Genomic DNA, 15,937 nt, shown 5'->3' with positions numbered 1-15,937 from the left:
GTACCGTTCTATGGGAGCTATGTATATCAAAACGTGGACCTATACTGACAATTCTCTGCAGTAATATTTATGACCCCAACCGAGACCAACAAACCAATATATAGCAATGTTAATTGACCTGCACCGACCATTATATGTGGGTCACAAAGCGCTTTAAACTGTCCATTTATGGTGAAGAGTATAATAAAAGAGATTTTATATCTTAAATTTGGGAGATACCATTACATGAAATTTATGTCAAAACATTGATTTATATCATGGCGTTTCTAGAGGGATGCCTAATTATGGCTGTATCAATACTGGACAGATAACTAAAGTTTACACAGAGAACCCAAACAACGGGCCAGCAACGCGGACCGGGTCAGCTAGTATATCATATATATTTGAGATATTTTGACGTTTTTAGCTACGTTTTCAGCCCAAATTAGCTATAATTTGACACTTAGAGTTTTCCGTTTTGTTCCAAAAACGTCAAAATACCTGAAATCGGGATTAACTATTATATGGGGGATATACCAAAACGTGGAACAATGTCCACAATTTTTGGTGGAGAAGTTTTTTGATCGCCCTAAATGTGGCTACAATTTTAGTCATAGTGTTGGATCGAAAATCGGGTTGGCTGTTATGCCCCAAATAACGGTACCTCCCGGATTTCTGTATTTTTAGGGTTTTGGAAACATTTTTTACGGAACTATCAAAAATTTGACATTTGAAGATCACTGCAGTCACGAAACTACCAAACCAAAATTGTTAACATAAGTCCATATTTTGATATAGCCTCCAAATATAACACAACATCCTCATTTGGGGTATTTTGAGGGTTTTAGATACATTGTTTGAAGGAACTACCCGTAATTTGATAATTTATGTTCCCTGCAGTCATAAAATTGTTGCACCAAAAATTGTCAACATAGGTGAACACTTTTGATATAATAATATAATTGTTCCACAAACATCCCAGAAGGCACAAGGCAGACGTCTGTCATACCACTGAGTGCAACCTGATTCATATTAAGCTCAATGATATGGGACCTACTATTTATCGCCGAGTCCGAACGGCGTGTCTTAAGGAACCACTTGTAGAGAAATTTTACATGGCTGAAATACTCAGCAAATGTCGCCAACCTTGCTGAGGGGTGTTTTGCCACCGTTGAAAATTTTGATGTTGCTTGGATTGGGAATCGAACCGCACACAGAAGATGCAAGGCGGGTGTGCATACCATTGCACCACGGTGGCACGCGATAGATGAGGTTAGATAATTTAGGCTTTTGGGTTATTCGTGGTGGAAAACTTTTTGCACCTAAAATTGTGGACAGGAAAGGAAACTAAGTATTCCATTTTGGTTAAGAATATTTTATGGTGGAGGGAGGAGGACTTTTTAGTTCTTATAGAAAGACGTTTTTATAGGGAGGTTAATAGCCCAATGCAAAAAAAAAAAAACAAATTTATTACCGTTTTTATCGATGAACGAGCTTCATATGTTAACTCACCACTACATTTAGCACCAGTTAAAGGCAGCTCCCTAGGTGACACCAGGGGGAGGTCAGTGTCCACTTGAGATGATAGAAGCACCACGATAAGTCCGGGGCTTTGTCATGTTGTAGCCGATTCTTAGTATACATCATCCCCTAAGTCACCTAGAAACTAGATTTACAAACTATACAAAATAGCCCATATATTTTTCAATTTTTTTTTTTGTGGCAAACGAATAACCACTTATTATACCCTCAACCATAATGTGGAGCTTATAATTAAATTTGTCATTCCGTTTGAAACACATCGAAATATTCGTCGAAGAACCTATAAAGTAAATATTCTTTATCAGCATACTCGAAATAATCATTTTAGACCCCACAAATTCTTGATCAGTGTGCAATTCTAAATCAATATAGCCATGTCCGTCTGTCCGTCTGTGGAAATCACTCTAGCGTCCGAACGGATTGAAGTATGTTGATGCAATTTTTGTAAAATCTATTGTGTGTACCTAGGATAGCCCCCATACAAAGTGAAGCGTGATGCGTCGACCTAATAAAAAACATTTCTATGTCCCAATTTACATTGGGCGAGTTTACTTGCGGCAATTGTCATTTTGTTGGAGAGAGAGGTGAGGCATATGGTAACCCTTTGCCTCTCAGCACCCTCTCTCACCTAGAAACTGACAATTGCCGCAAGTAAACTCGCCTAATGTAAATTGGGACTATCAAAAAATGGTTATATATCACGGTATGCCTTAACCAAATTTAAATGGAAGGTGCTTACACCTGGGAAGTTTTTGCAGATTCTGAAACTACAATGCTCATAGATGAGAAATATCTAGAAACAAACAAAATCGCCGGAGGGATTTTCAAATAAATCGCGATTTAAGTTCACATTTTTAGGGGTTCTTTAGGTTTTCACGTTTTTGCTTGGAAACCGTGAGTCCTTTGTAAATGGGTCTAAGGCCGTGAAAATTCTCTACAAGATTGGTCTTTATGATATTTTCGTAAGTTTTACCGTTTTTGAGATATAGAAGTTCAAATTGAGACAATGCACTGACTGTATCGTACAACCTAGCAAAAGTAAATCAAAAATGTGAACTTAAATCGTGATTTATTTGAAAATCCCTCCGGCGATTTTGTTTGTTTCTACATATTTCTCATCTATGAGCATTGTAGTTTCAGAATCTGCAAAAACTTCCCAGGTGTAAGCACCTACCATTTAAATTTGATTAAGGCACACCGTGATATGTCTACGTTTTGGTATAGTCCCCATAGGACGAATTTCCCGATTTTCGGTATTTCGAAGGTTTTTTTTTTTTTCGTTTATTATATATACATTATCAATTTATACATTAGAAAATATATACCTCAGCGCCTCAAGGGCATTATTGAGGTTATCTGGCAACAAATTTAAAACAAATGTATAATAATATAAAAAACACATTTTTTATAAAAACAAATTATCTCGATTAAAAAAAATTAAATTTAATATAGTTTAAGAGTATTATACATAGTATAGGTTAACGTTAATGGAAAATATATATTATATAATTTATATAAGAAGCATTTCTATGTTTTGAAACAAATAATCTTTTAGCCTGTTTTTAAAGACAGACAGCGTAGTAGAATCTTTAATGAATTGCGGTAAATTATTGTATTCGATACAACCAATATGTTCTATTCTTTGCTTCGTCAGTTCCAATCGACATCTAGCTACTAGCAAATTTAAATGGTTTCGGGTATAGCAACTATGCTGCAAATGTCGCAGTTCAATGGTATGATGACCAATATTATGTGTTATTTTGTACATGTATTTTAATAACTGCATCTTGTAAAGTGCGTGAATTGGTAAAATGTTCTCACCGAAATCTCTATACAATGCTACTGTTGGAAACATATTTGGTAAGTTGTGTATTATTTTCAGCGCTCTATTTTGTAGGATTTGTAACGACTTTAAATCTTGACTCTGTTTATGTGCAGATATGATAACCATGTAATTCAAATTACTTTGAACTAAGGATTGGTATATAATTAATTTGCTGTTTCTGTTAAGCTTGTTTTTAATCTTATATAGCATTCCAATGACCGGTGATATTTTTGATTTTAAATATTCAATATGGAGTTTCCAGTTCAAAGTTTCTTGTAGATGTATTCCGAGATATTTTACACTAGATTCCTGGATAATCGGGGTACCATCAACAGTTATTGGACAACTAATATTGCGACGATTACGGCTGGATGAAAAAGAAATCAGCTTTGTTTTATTTGCATTGACAGAAAGTTTGTTTATTTTAGCATATTCAACAATAAACGCTGCATCTCTTTCTATATTATCTTTCAAGATAATGTCATGTTTGTATGGATAAAGTATACAAAGATCATCAGCGTACATGAATAGCCTTCCTGTTAACTCCAAATTATTGATGTCATTCAAGTACACTTTAAAAAGTAAGGGTCCCAAGACACTGCCTTGGGGTACCCCACTTTCAATATCTTTTACACTGCTGTTTACCCCGTTTACACAAACATATTGTTTTCTGTAAAGCAAGTAACTTCTAAACAATTGAAGTTCTTTATCGCAAATTCCATACATTTTCAACTTTTCACACAATATGATATGATCTACAAGATCAAAGGCTTTAGAAAAGTCATAAAAAACCCCAGCAACATCGGTGTAACCACGATCAAAACATTCACATACATAGTTTACGACGTTAATAACAGCTTCCTCCGTTCCACATCCACTTCTAAATCCGTACTGATTTTCAAACAGTATCCTATTATCCTCCAGATACTGTGTCAGTTGAGAATAGATAATTTTCTCAAAAATTTTGTCAAAAACTGGGAGAACAGAAATCGGTCTATAGTGGTCAATAGAATTAGCATATTTTTGCTTAGCAATGGGAACAACTTTATGTAGTTTAAAAACATTCGGATACAATGAGAAATTGATTGAATCATTATAAACTTTTGCCAAGTACGGGCTTAAAATCTCGGAGCATTCTTTAACAGCTGTGGTCGATATATTATCACTGCCTTTACTTTTAGTGTCGTCTAGATTTCTTATTATTTTGTATACTTGATCCTCTGTTGTTTCCATTAACATAAAACGGCTATTATGTGGAGAAAGCGTTCTTAAAGTGTTCCAATTCGGTACATCAGACAATCTCTGTCTCAAATCTCTAACAGCCTTGATGAAATAATCATTTAATTTAAAAGCTTTTTCTTCATCACATTCAATTTTTTCGCCATTATCTTTTCTAAGTTCAGTTGTATGCTTATGTTCCCTTCCTAGACTCTGATTTATGAATTCCCAACATTTTTTAGAATCATGTTTATATTTATTCAAATTTATCTCATAACAATCATCCATACATTTTTTTGACGCAACTTTTATGACACGGCTAAGTCTTTTTATATTTTCCTCCAAATTGAAAAACATATGCTTTTTCCTTAGCTTAAGAAGCTTATTTTTATGGTCAATTAGATGCTGTAAGTTTGCATTAATCCAAGGTGATATTTTATTCGTCACTTTTAACTTTTTCGTAAATTCTTTAGTCGAGTTTCCAACAGCATCAGTAAAACGAGAAACAATAATGTCCATATTATCTGAAGAATTAGAGCTTAAATCCGAAAAATTAAGACTTTGGCAAAGATACATTCGAACCTGTTGATAGTTACAGTGCGTTTTTTTAACATATATATACTATGAGGAACGTAAATCGCTTTCAAAACTGCATACTATTAAATTGTGGTCTGAAATCTCACATTCTACAGAACTCAACAGCAACGATAGATCAAGATTGCTGTAAACATGATCAATACAGGAGCCGCTACAGGGCCGCGTAACGAAATCATGACAATTTCGATAGTTGAAGCAGTTGAGTAAATCCATTAAATGGGAGAGTTGAACTGTGTGTTTAATATCAAAATTTGAATCCCCAACAATAACACATGAAGACTGACCAAAGCGACATAAGATATTTTCCAGATATGAAAAAAACAGATTCAAATTGCACTTCGGAGATCTGTAGTATGACATTATTTTTAATTCGTTTCCACAAATCTTCAACACAATTGTTTCAATAAAATTCTTACTTTCGCATACTTCGACAACGTATGACAATTTATCCCTTATGTAGATAGATGTTCCACCATAATTATCTCCACGACAGCAGTGAACTGCATTATATCCAAATATTTCATACATTTGAACTAGTGCCTCATTAAACCACGTTTCTTGGACACATATAACATCAGGTAGCATAGGAAATCGGGAGATCATATTTTTAAATCGATTAAATTTCGTAACGGAAGAAATGCTTCTCATATTAATTGACAACATATTAAAATATTTATTTTTCAGATTTATTAATTCATTTTCAAAATTTGGGAATGATTTATAATATGAATTCATAATATAAAGAATAATAATAGATAATTATATACATCATATACATTCAATTGCCTGGTGATAAATAACGAACGTCGGTTTCATCGGCACTTTCCCCAGATTCATCTCTTCGCAAGTCAACTCCCACTTGAGATTTTCTTCCACGATTTTGAATAGTGGTTGCTTCTAAAAGTAACGTATCAACCATATCAGCGTTCAAAATTGGCTTCGGTTTAGATAACTCTGACATTTTTGCATATACTCGTCCACCAGCAGCATATACCCGACGATAGCCAACATTTTTTAGTGCTTTTGCATGATTTAGAAGTGTCAGTGTTTCTTTAGCCAAATAATCATTTACAAAAACAGATTGAGTTTTAGAGTTCTCCTTCAATTTTGATTTTGCAACCATTACTTGCTGTTTAACTCTAACAGAAGTGAATTTTACCACCATAGATTGTTTTTTAGGATTTCTTCTATTTTTTAGGAAATACGCATCCTCTATTTCTTCATCTGTTATTTTCATACCAGCCTCATTCATTAAATTTTTAAACACCAACGATGCATCTTTATTTTCATCCACTTCTATACCATTAATAAGGCAATCCTTTTTTACTCGATTGTCATTTAACATCTTGACAGTCTGTTTTAATTCAGTGACTTCTTTCTTTAAATTTTTGTTCTCTTTTTTTATTTCATCAATACTTTTCTTGATTGCATTAACACCCTTTAACATTTCATCAAATTGCTTTGACAGAAAATGTACACTTTTTGTTAATTCTTCCAGTTGATCTAGCTTATTTAATTTTTCTGTTATTGTACTAAGTTCGTTATGTATGTTTGTCTCCTCATTCTGTTTGCAAATTTGACACTTATATTCGATGCTCTCATCGTCCATTATGGGTACTTTACACGATATGTTTTTTGCATATGAGTTGTCACTTCTCCCATACAAAATGTATATGCAAAATGACAACTCATATGTAAAAAACATATCGTGTAAAGTACCCATTAGCTCTTTATATTGTTTTTCTTTGAGAGTAGTACAGCGAACATGGAATATTTTCGAACAGTTATCACATTGAATGTCATCTTCATCTCCTTTTATTTCTTTTTTACAGCGGCCACAATTTATTTTTTCTATATTTGTACTACGGCGAGAGTTTTTAGGCATACTTGATATTGCCGAGATAGTTTTTCACTTGGTGAATGTCACACACAAAACAGAATTTGGCGTCAGGAGATATAAACTGAGAAATACTTATTTTAAAAATTCACTTCAGAGCGTTTTACAAAAAATGAGTCTATACTCCAGAAGGTTGCCAGACCAGTTAAGCTATATTATCCTAACAAATGACTGAAATTTGGTATTAAGTCCGCCTTTGGGCTACAAAATGTTCCCACAAAAATTTGTCGGTATTTTTAACGTTTTAGCCTCATTATTACACCGAAGTGGATGAAATTTGGTATTTAGTCTTTTTCGAGGCAACGAAACTTTCCCCCAGCAATTTGTCGGTATCGGTCAACGTTTCGGTATTTTGAAGGTTTTAGCCTCATTATCATATCGACGTAGCCAAACTTTGGTATTTAGTCTCCTTCGGGATACAAAACTTCAATCCAGAAATTTGTCGGTATCGGTCAACTTTTGGTTATACCTCCCACAGAACGCTACATCCCGATTTTCGATATTTTCAAGGATTTAGCCTCAATATATCACTGAAATGGCTGGAATTTGTATTTAGTCTTCGTTGGAGCTAAAGAAATTTCCCCCTGAAATTTGCCCGTATAGGTCCACGTCTTCATATAGCCCCCATAGAATGGTACCTACCGATTTTCTGTACTTTGAAGGTTGTAGCCAGGGTTTCGGAGTCGGAGTCTACGAGTCGGAGTCGAGCAATTTTGCTGGAGTCGGAGTCTGAGTCGAAAAAATAACTCGACTCCGACTCCGGGCAAATTTTTTTCCACATTATAGAAATATAACATTAAATTTGGAACAAGAACATTTTTTTAAAAATCATTATTTATTTTAAAAGAGAGGTATATATTATACTAAGTTAAAGGACAATTCACAGTATATTTACTATCTTCTGGAGTGTAGTCTATTCATCCCATTTTGTTGATTCGTTACATTTTTGCAAACAAAAGTAAAGTTCTATGACAATCGAATTAAGACTGTACCTTTAACCTTTTTCATCAGAAGTCTTACTGGTCTTCTCACAAAGGTATATTGGTCTTCTCATCTTGTTTTTTTTATGAGAAGTCATATTTGTCTTTTATTAAAGACATTGTGGTATCTATGGGAAATCTTACTGAATACCCTGTGACACAAAATTAAAGCTAAGATCTGAGTGAGGACAATTCCTTTTGGGAATTAGAGCCCCAATTGAAAACCCCAAAGGATCCCATATCTGAAATTTCAGAGTCTTGACATAATGATTTTTTTTTGATTGACCCCTATCAATCATTGAGAAACAGCTTTATATCAAAAATGTTCCACCGAAAATTATATGTAGGTTTCCCATTTCCAAGAAATCGATATTGTCACGTTTTCATTGTCCTTTATCAGTTTTATCCGTTACTTTCTCAAAAAACCGTATGTTTATGTATCTCGGCAAATTTCGCATAATCTATTAACTATATATCAAATTCGGATGGTTACGCCTCTGAATTAGGCATCATAAATTCGTTGTTGGCCAACGACAGATTCATCCCGCCATAACTCAGAAGTCTGACAAACGGCGAATATTTCTTCTAGGATTCATTATATACTCAATGAGGGCTTTAGATGTAGACATTCAAATAACCGGATCTGTCCACCAGGAACAGATATAGTTCAAGTGTATCCGAATTTTCTACACAATTAATTGCATGTACGAAATTCCATGAAATACATAATCATAGAGTTTTCATGAGAAAGATCGGGTAAAATGATAAATGACAATGAAAACATGACAATGTCGATTTCTTGTCCTAGTGGACCGACCCTACATAAAATTTTCCTAGCAACATTTTTGTAGAATATTTTCATGCACGAAATCTCATCGTTTGCTGATTTCAATAAAAGTATCTACTCCACACCAAAGTTCAAAATGTGAGCGCTGAATTTTAGTTTAAGGGGTGATTCTTATTTATAAATTTCAGAAAAAAATAGAAAGTATGAATTGCATAGAATATGTGCTCAGAATGAGCGTTGGATGGGAACAATTTATTTTATTTTGTATGCAGCATATAAACTGTGTTTTTCTCGAAATCGGCCACAAAAATATATGACAATTGGTTTATTAATTTTCGACATAGAGTTGGAACCGCAAAATGCTAAAATGTTAATAAAAACAGAATCTTCACTTGTTCTAGAAACTTGTTTGTTGAAATCTAACGTACATTTTTGTGGTTGACGATATCCTTAATTTTTGGGCGGTTGCGTATCTTTGAACCAGAGTCGGAGAAAAAAGTATAAAAATTGTATATTTTCAAAAGATTTTTGCTATTTTTACCATTAAGAACCGTTCATAGACATTTTGCATATTCCAGAAAGTTGTTTATTGGAGCCTTTGCTACACTATTGTGGTTGATTGTTTTCTTGAATTTTGAACAGTTTAATATCTATGGAGCAGAAGCCGAGAAAAGAGGATAAAATCGCAATTGTTTTGCTATTTTGACCATTAAGACCTGTTTCTTCAGGGTTCGTATATTCTAGATGAAGATGTTAATTGAGATCTGAGGTACATTTTTGTAGTTGGTTGTTTGCTTGAAACTTAATCGGTTTGATAGCAGTATAACAAAATTTGAGAATCATTTTAAAAGAAATTTGACCATGGCGATTTTCACCTTGCAGATGAAGTTTTATGGGTTATATGTGTTCACAATTTTTGTTCTTTAAGACAAGAGCTACAACTTTGCCTCCGAGATAAATTCAAATTTCTTAACGGTTTGGAAGATATAGTACTGACTATATGACCCTTTCTACATCAAAGCCTCAAACCTTTGAAGGCCTATAACTGCGAAAGTTGATGAGATGGGGAAAAACGGCGAGACACGTGTCTTCTCATTTTTGGTGTTCTATCACACTGCGGAGTCAGAATATGGTTAATAATTTTCGTGTTGCACAGTGTAATTTTTATTGCACGTAGTCCTTACGGTTTGTATTGCCCCATCATTTGCACATATTTTGAAAGCTTAAAGATTTTCTCACGTGGAAGAATTCCGCCCAGAATATACTAGCGCAAAAAAGGAAAACCGACAAAAACTTTCTAACTTTGCTATTTTTCAATGTAAGATTCGGCGGAAACAGTATTGATATGTTCGAATATATTCTAATGAATATGTAAGGAAAACTAACTCATTAGCATATATAGGATTGGAATAGGAATAGGAATTCACTCTCGGAGTCGATCCGGAGTCGGAGTCGGAGCCGGAGTCGTGAAAAAAACTCGTCTGGAGTCGGAGTCGAGCCAACAATACCTCGACTCCGAAACCCTAGTTGTAGCCTCAATATACCATCGGAATTGGAGTATAAAACTTTTCACCAGCAATTTGTCGGTATAGGTTTTTATATAGTCCTCTAGAACAGAACTTACGGATTTTCGCCATCTTGAAAGCTTTAAAAACATTATAACAGGTAGAAAACATTGCAAAAAAAATCAGACAGCATACGTAAACGTTTTGCCAAAGGCCCCATGTGAGAGTACCATCAAGTTTTTCCTATCGAATTGATTGTTAAATGAAATTTTGATTTTTGTCAAATTTTCGAACAGAGATTGCCGTAATTTGGTATTGTGTTTAGACAGAGGATAGAAAGAACAACGATGAGCTCTTTTAATGAGTGTTGCTGCATTTTACTTCTGAAGTGGATGTAAATTGGTATTTTGGGATCTCAATGGGTAGAAAACCGCCACACAGAAAATTATCTTAATAAAGTGATTATCATCGGTTAAAATATTTTTCTCCTCCAAGCAATTATACTTAACGTAGAGAAAGAGCTTAGAGTTACTAATTGTGCATTAGGGTTATGACTTTTTTACAACCTCATGTCCCTATATCATAGCGTGATGAGTTTTGCCATAAGATTACATAAAATCATAATTATAAGTATTGTAAGCAGATATACAATTGAAATTAAACTTTAGAGTCACATAAGATAATTAAACTGACATAACACTTATTTCTCACCAATTTTCTCCAATTCTGAGAATCGTAAAAATGTCGTAAACGCTTTTATTTAAAGATATAATTTTTTAACAAAAAACAAAAAATTTAAAATTTTTTCAAAGTGGTTTGTGCATGACCTTTTTCAATGTTTTAATAAAATGAACATTATTATAGTTATTAGTAGGCTTATATTTATTCATTCGGTCAACAAAAAATTATTTTTGAAAAAAAATTTTTTTTCATTTCATACATTTTTTCAAAAAAATTTATTTTTAAAATCGATTTGTGTGTGAATTTTTTTATACCCTCCACCATAGTATGGAGGGTATATTAAGTTTGTTTTTCCGTTTGTAACGCATTGAAATACTCATTTGCGACCCTATAAAGTATATATATTCTTGATCAGGGTAAAATTCTAAGTCGATCTGAGCACGTCCGTCCGTCCGTCCGTCCGTCTGTGGTAATCACTCTAGCATCCACAAAAATGGAGATAGGACGCTGAAATTTTGGGAAAATGCGTCTTTTGTTTGCAGGCAGGTCAAGTTCGATGATGGGCTATATCGGTCCACGTTTTGGTATAGCCCCCATATAACGGTACCCCCCGATTTACGGTATTTTGACGTTTTTAGCTACATTTTCACACCGATTTGTATATAATTTGACATTTAGGGTTCTTAAGTGTCAATAAACATATATAACAAAACTTGTGGACATAGGTCCACGTTTTGGTATAGCCCCCATATTACGGTACCCCCCGATTTGCGGTATTTTGACGTTTTTAGCTACATTTTTAGACCGATTTAGCTATAATTTGACATTTAGGGTTTTTAAGTATCAATAAACGTATATAACAAAAGTTGTGGACATAGGTCTACGTTTTGGTATAGCCCCCATATAACGGTACCCCCCGATTTGCGGTATCTTGACGTTTTTAGCTATATTTTCAGACCGATGTAGCTATAATTTGACATTTAGGGTTCTTAAATGTCAATAAACTTATATAACAAAAGTTATAGACATAGGTCCACGTTTTGGTATAGCCCCCATATAACGGTACCCCCCGATTTACGGTATTTTGACGTTTTTAGCTAAATTTTCGGACTGATATAGCTATAATTTGACATTTAGGGTTCTTAAGTGTAACGAAACTTATATAACAAAAGTTGTGGACCTAGGTCCACGTTTTGGTATAGCCCCCATATAATGGTACCCCCGATTTACGGCATTTTGACGCTTTTAGCTACATTTTCAGACCGATATAGGTATAATTTGACATTTAGGGTTCTTAAGTGTTAATAAACTTATATATTAGAAGTTGTGGACATAGGTCCACGTTTTGGTATAGCCCCCATATAACGGTACCCCCCGATTAACGGTATTTTGACGTTTTTAGCTACATTTTCAGACCGATATAGCTATAATTTGACATTTAGGGTTCTTAAGTGTAACTAAACTTATATAACAAAAGTTGTGGACCTAGGTCCACTTTGGTATAGCCCCCATATAACGGTACCCCCGATATACGGCATTTTGACGTTTTCATCTACATTTTCAGACCGATTTAGCTATCAATTGACATTTAGGGTTCTTAAATGTCAATAAACCTTTATAACTATTGGACATAGGTCCATGTTTTGGTATAGCCCCCATATAACGTTACCGCCCGATTTCAGGTATTTTGAGAATTTTACCTACAAGTTTTAACCGAATTATCTGTAATTTGAACATTTGACATTTTAAATTCTTAGTGGTCACCACACCTCTCCACCAAAAATTGTCAAGAAAGCCCCCATATAACGGTACCTCCCGATTTTCAGTAATTTGATGATTTTACCTACAATATAAAACCGAACTAGCAGTAATTTGACATTTGAAGTTCTTAGTGGTCACAACACCTCTCCATCAAAAATTGCCAACATAGGTCCATGTTCGGATATAGCTTCCATGTAACGGTACCTCCCAATTTTTCTGTAATTTGGCAATTTTAGCTACAATTTTTAACAGAACTAACTGTAATTTGACATTTGAAGGTTGTAGTGGTCACCACACATCTGCATCAACAATTTTCAACATAGCCCCAATATAACGATACTTCCCGATTTTCGGTACTTTGAGGATTTTACTTAAAATGTTTAACCGAACGTAGGCCCATGTTTTTGTATAGCCACAAAACAAACCTCCCGATTTTCCGTACCTTAGCTTTATTTTTTGGACGAACTTTCTATAATTTGTTCATTTAAGTTCATATTTTCATATAGCCCAGATACCTCCGAACTAGCTGTTAATGACATTTGAAGTTCCCACGTTATGTACCGATTTTCGATATTTTGAGGATTCTAGCTAAATTTTTTAACCGAATTAGGAGTTATTTGACATTAAAGGCTCCCATCAAAAACTGTCAACATAGGCCCATGTTTTATTATAACCCCTATATAACAGTACCTCCCAATTTCTAGCCCACCAAAAATTGTCAACAGTTAGATATAGGCACCATAAAAAAGGACCTCCCGAATGAAGCATTTTATGTACATTATCTGACATTTTAACGTACTCACTTAAAGTTGGGGACAGGAATGAATATTTTATGGTGGAGGGTATGAAAAGTTCGGCCCGGCCGAACTTAATGCTTTTTTACTTGTTTATATTTCAATGGAATAAACGATAGCCTAGTGATTATTAGGCAAAAGTTCATTCATCCCTGCTACAGGAAATCAATTTTGAGAAAAAATGTCAAAAAGTCATAACCCTATTGTGCATATTTACTTCAATACAGTGGTGGTGGAGGGTTTTAACAGTTCGGCTGAACTTAACGCCGTTTAACTTGTTGATATTGAAAATGCACTATATCGGTTCACGTTTCGATATAGGCCTCAGAGAACGGTATTGAAATTTGCTATTTGGCTTCGATGTGTGTATAAAACATTCCGGTTTTTGGTTTTCATATTAAATCTTTTTGGGGTTATAAACCTATCCACCTGACATTAGTCTACATAGGTCCGCGTACATATTCATATAGCCTCATAGGAGGTCCCTCCAGACATTCGATATTTTGAATGGTTTTAAAGTTCGGACGGGCCGAACGTGCATAGTTGTTTTTTGTAAAAAATATACGATAGTAGGTTAATTTTAGAGTTTTTCTGGAAAGTAATTAAAAAACTAAACAGGCTGCGTTATATTTTGTGGACGCGCCATTGCGAGTGTATCAAAAGCTTTTCAAATCGACACGTTCTTAATTTTTGAAAATAAATAATTTTAAGAAACGCAGTTGGGGAGATGCTTTGCCCCCTCAAAAACTCAAGATGATCGTAGTTTTTTGAAAATAAAAGGAACATAATAAATAAATATTCATTTTTCATTATTATTATTTAATTATTAACTTAATGTTAATAATAAAAAGTATTATTACATAAAATTTAAATTTTTCTCCTTCTTTCATTTCAGCGTTTAAACGGAAAATAACTGAAATCGTGGAACACATCTTCATCTATCTCAAAAATTGGCTAACAAGTGGTTAATCAACTGACATGAGAGCTCTTGAACACCTTGAAATGACACAAAACAAATTCCGTTTGAATGCCAAATTTAAAATAATATTTAGGATAATTAAATATAAATCACAATGTCTCACGAATTTATTAACAAATAATTGTATTCCATGTACAATTGCAATGACAAATAGTATAATTATTTAATTTACCTTCAGTTGTAGGGAAAAACTACAAGTTCAACAAATTGTTACTAAGTTCATTTTTCTTTTAGGATTTAGGAAATATGTTCTGGTTAGAAGGCATATTTTTTAAGGAAATAATTTATAAAATATGCAGTTACATTTGGAACAAAATTTATCTAAACAAAATTATAGAAATTCTACTAACGTACTATGGAATAGCATTGAATTATGAAAGAATGGACCATAATATGAAATAGTCTAGGATATAAGAATGTAATGCTGTGATGATAAGAAAGACATACCGGTTTACAGGTTGTTAAGTACCTAAGAGAAACAATTCTTCCAATTGTACGATAATGTCTCTGCTGATTAAAGTACCACACTGCAAGCTAATAGTTGAGTCTTCAAGTATTTATATGTATAAGTCAAAGTGTATTATTTTAAATTGTATGTAATTAAATTTATACACGAATTTATGACACAGAAACACAATAGAAATATTATGTTAAAAATTATGACAATGACTTGACAATTTGGATGTAATCCTTTATTTCAGTTATAAGTATAAATAAAGTATATGATTAATTAAATTTGTTAAATATGTATATCAAAGCACCACTGTATCCTGCATGTTAAAATAAATGAACTTTGCTAACAGAATACTGGATAAAATATGGACAAATTACATACATATATGCTTAATATAAACACATAAAACTGGTGTTACCTATTAAAATTTGTAAACATTTGCTTCCATTTAACATTTCATTACTATAATTGTTGCATATATATAATAAAATCAATAAAACTAACGAATGTTGTTTAAATGGTCAATAAAAAAATGTAAACTTTAGATTTTTTTTATTTTCACTATGCTTTCTAAAGTCATAGTTGGGGTAAGCTACTCAAATGCCATCAATTGAAAATAGTTGAAAATCCATTGAAATTGTATGAAAATCTATTGAAAATTGTATGAAAATCTTTTATTGTTTTTGTTGGAATGGCAAACAATAACACTATGCAACACTGAAAATGCAAACAACTTCTAGTATGGATTTTTTGAAAGTACATATTTAGACTACAAAAACCCTAGTTGGGTTTTGTCCTGTCAGATCCAGTTCGGATTTTATGGCCTCATCTAAACCGGGCTAAATCTACACTTTTTTGCATTTATCAGGCCTTTATCTCAGAAACGAATAGGAATTTGGCCTTGCTGTCCTTAGCAATATTGTAGCCCTAAACTAGTG

The 15,937-nt window shown here is 33.6% G+C and overlaps 1 protein-coding gene across 1 annotated transcript in view; it reads left to right on the top strand.

Annotated features, from left to right (window-relative positions):
• Ace (Acetylcholine esterase) overlaps positions 1-15,538 on the top strand; it is a 540,867-nt gene extending 525,329 nt beyond the window's left edge. Inside the window, exon 11 of the mRNA XM_073960049.1 lies at positions 14,462-15,538. Coding sequence (XP_073816150.1) covers positions 14,462-14,535 — 74 coding nt within the window. The 3' untranslated portion in view covers positions 14,536-15,538. The remainder of the gene's footprint in view (positions 1-14,461) is intronic.
• The last annotated feature ends 399 nt before the right edge of the window (positions 15,539-15,937 follow it).

The sequence above is a fragment of the Musca autumnalis genome, unplaced genomic scaffold (genome assembly GCF_047663935.1).
Source record: "Musca autumnalis isolate F117 unplaced genomic scaffold, ASM4766393v1 scaffold_1, whole genome shotgun sequence".
Classification (NCBI taxonomy): domain Eukaryota; kingdom Metazoa; phylum Arthropoda; class Insecta; order Diptera; family Muscidae; genus Musca; species Musca autumnalis.
The sequence above is the reverse complement of the archived record's forward strand: the minus strand, read 5'-3'. Positions and strand labels throughout refer to the sequence as shown.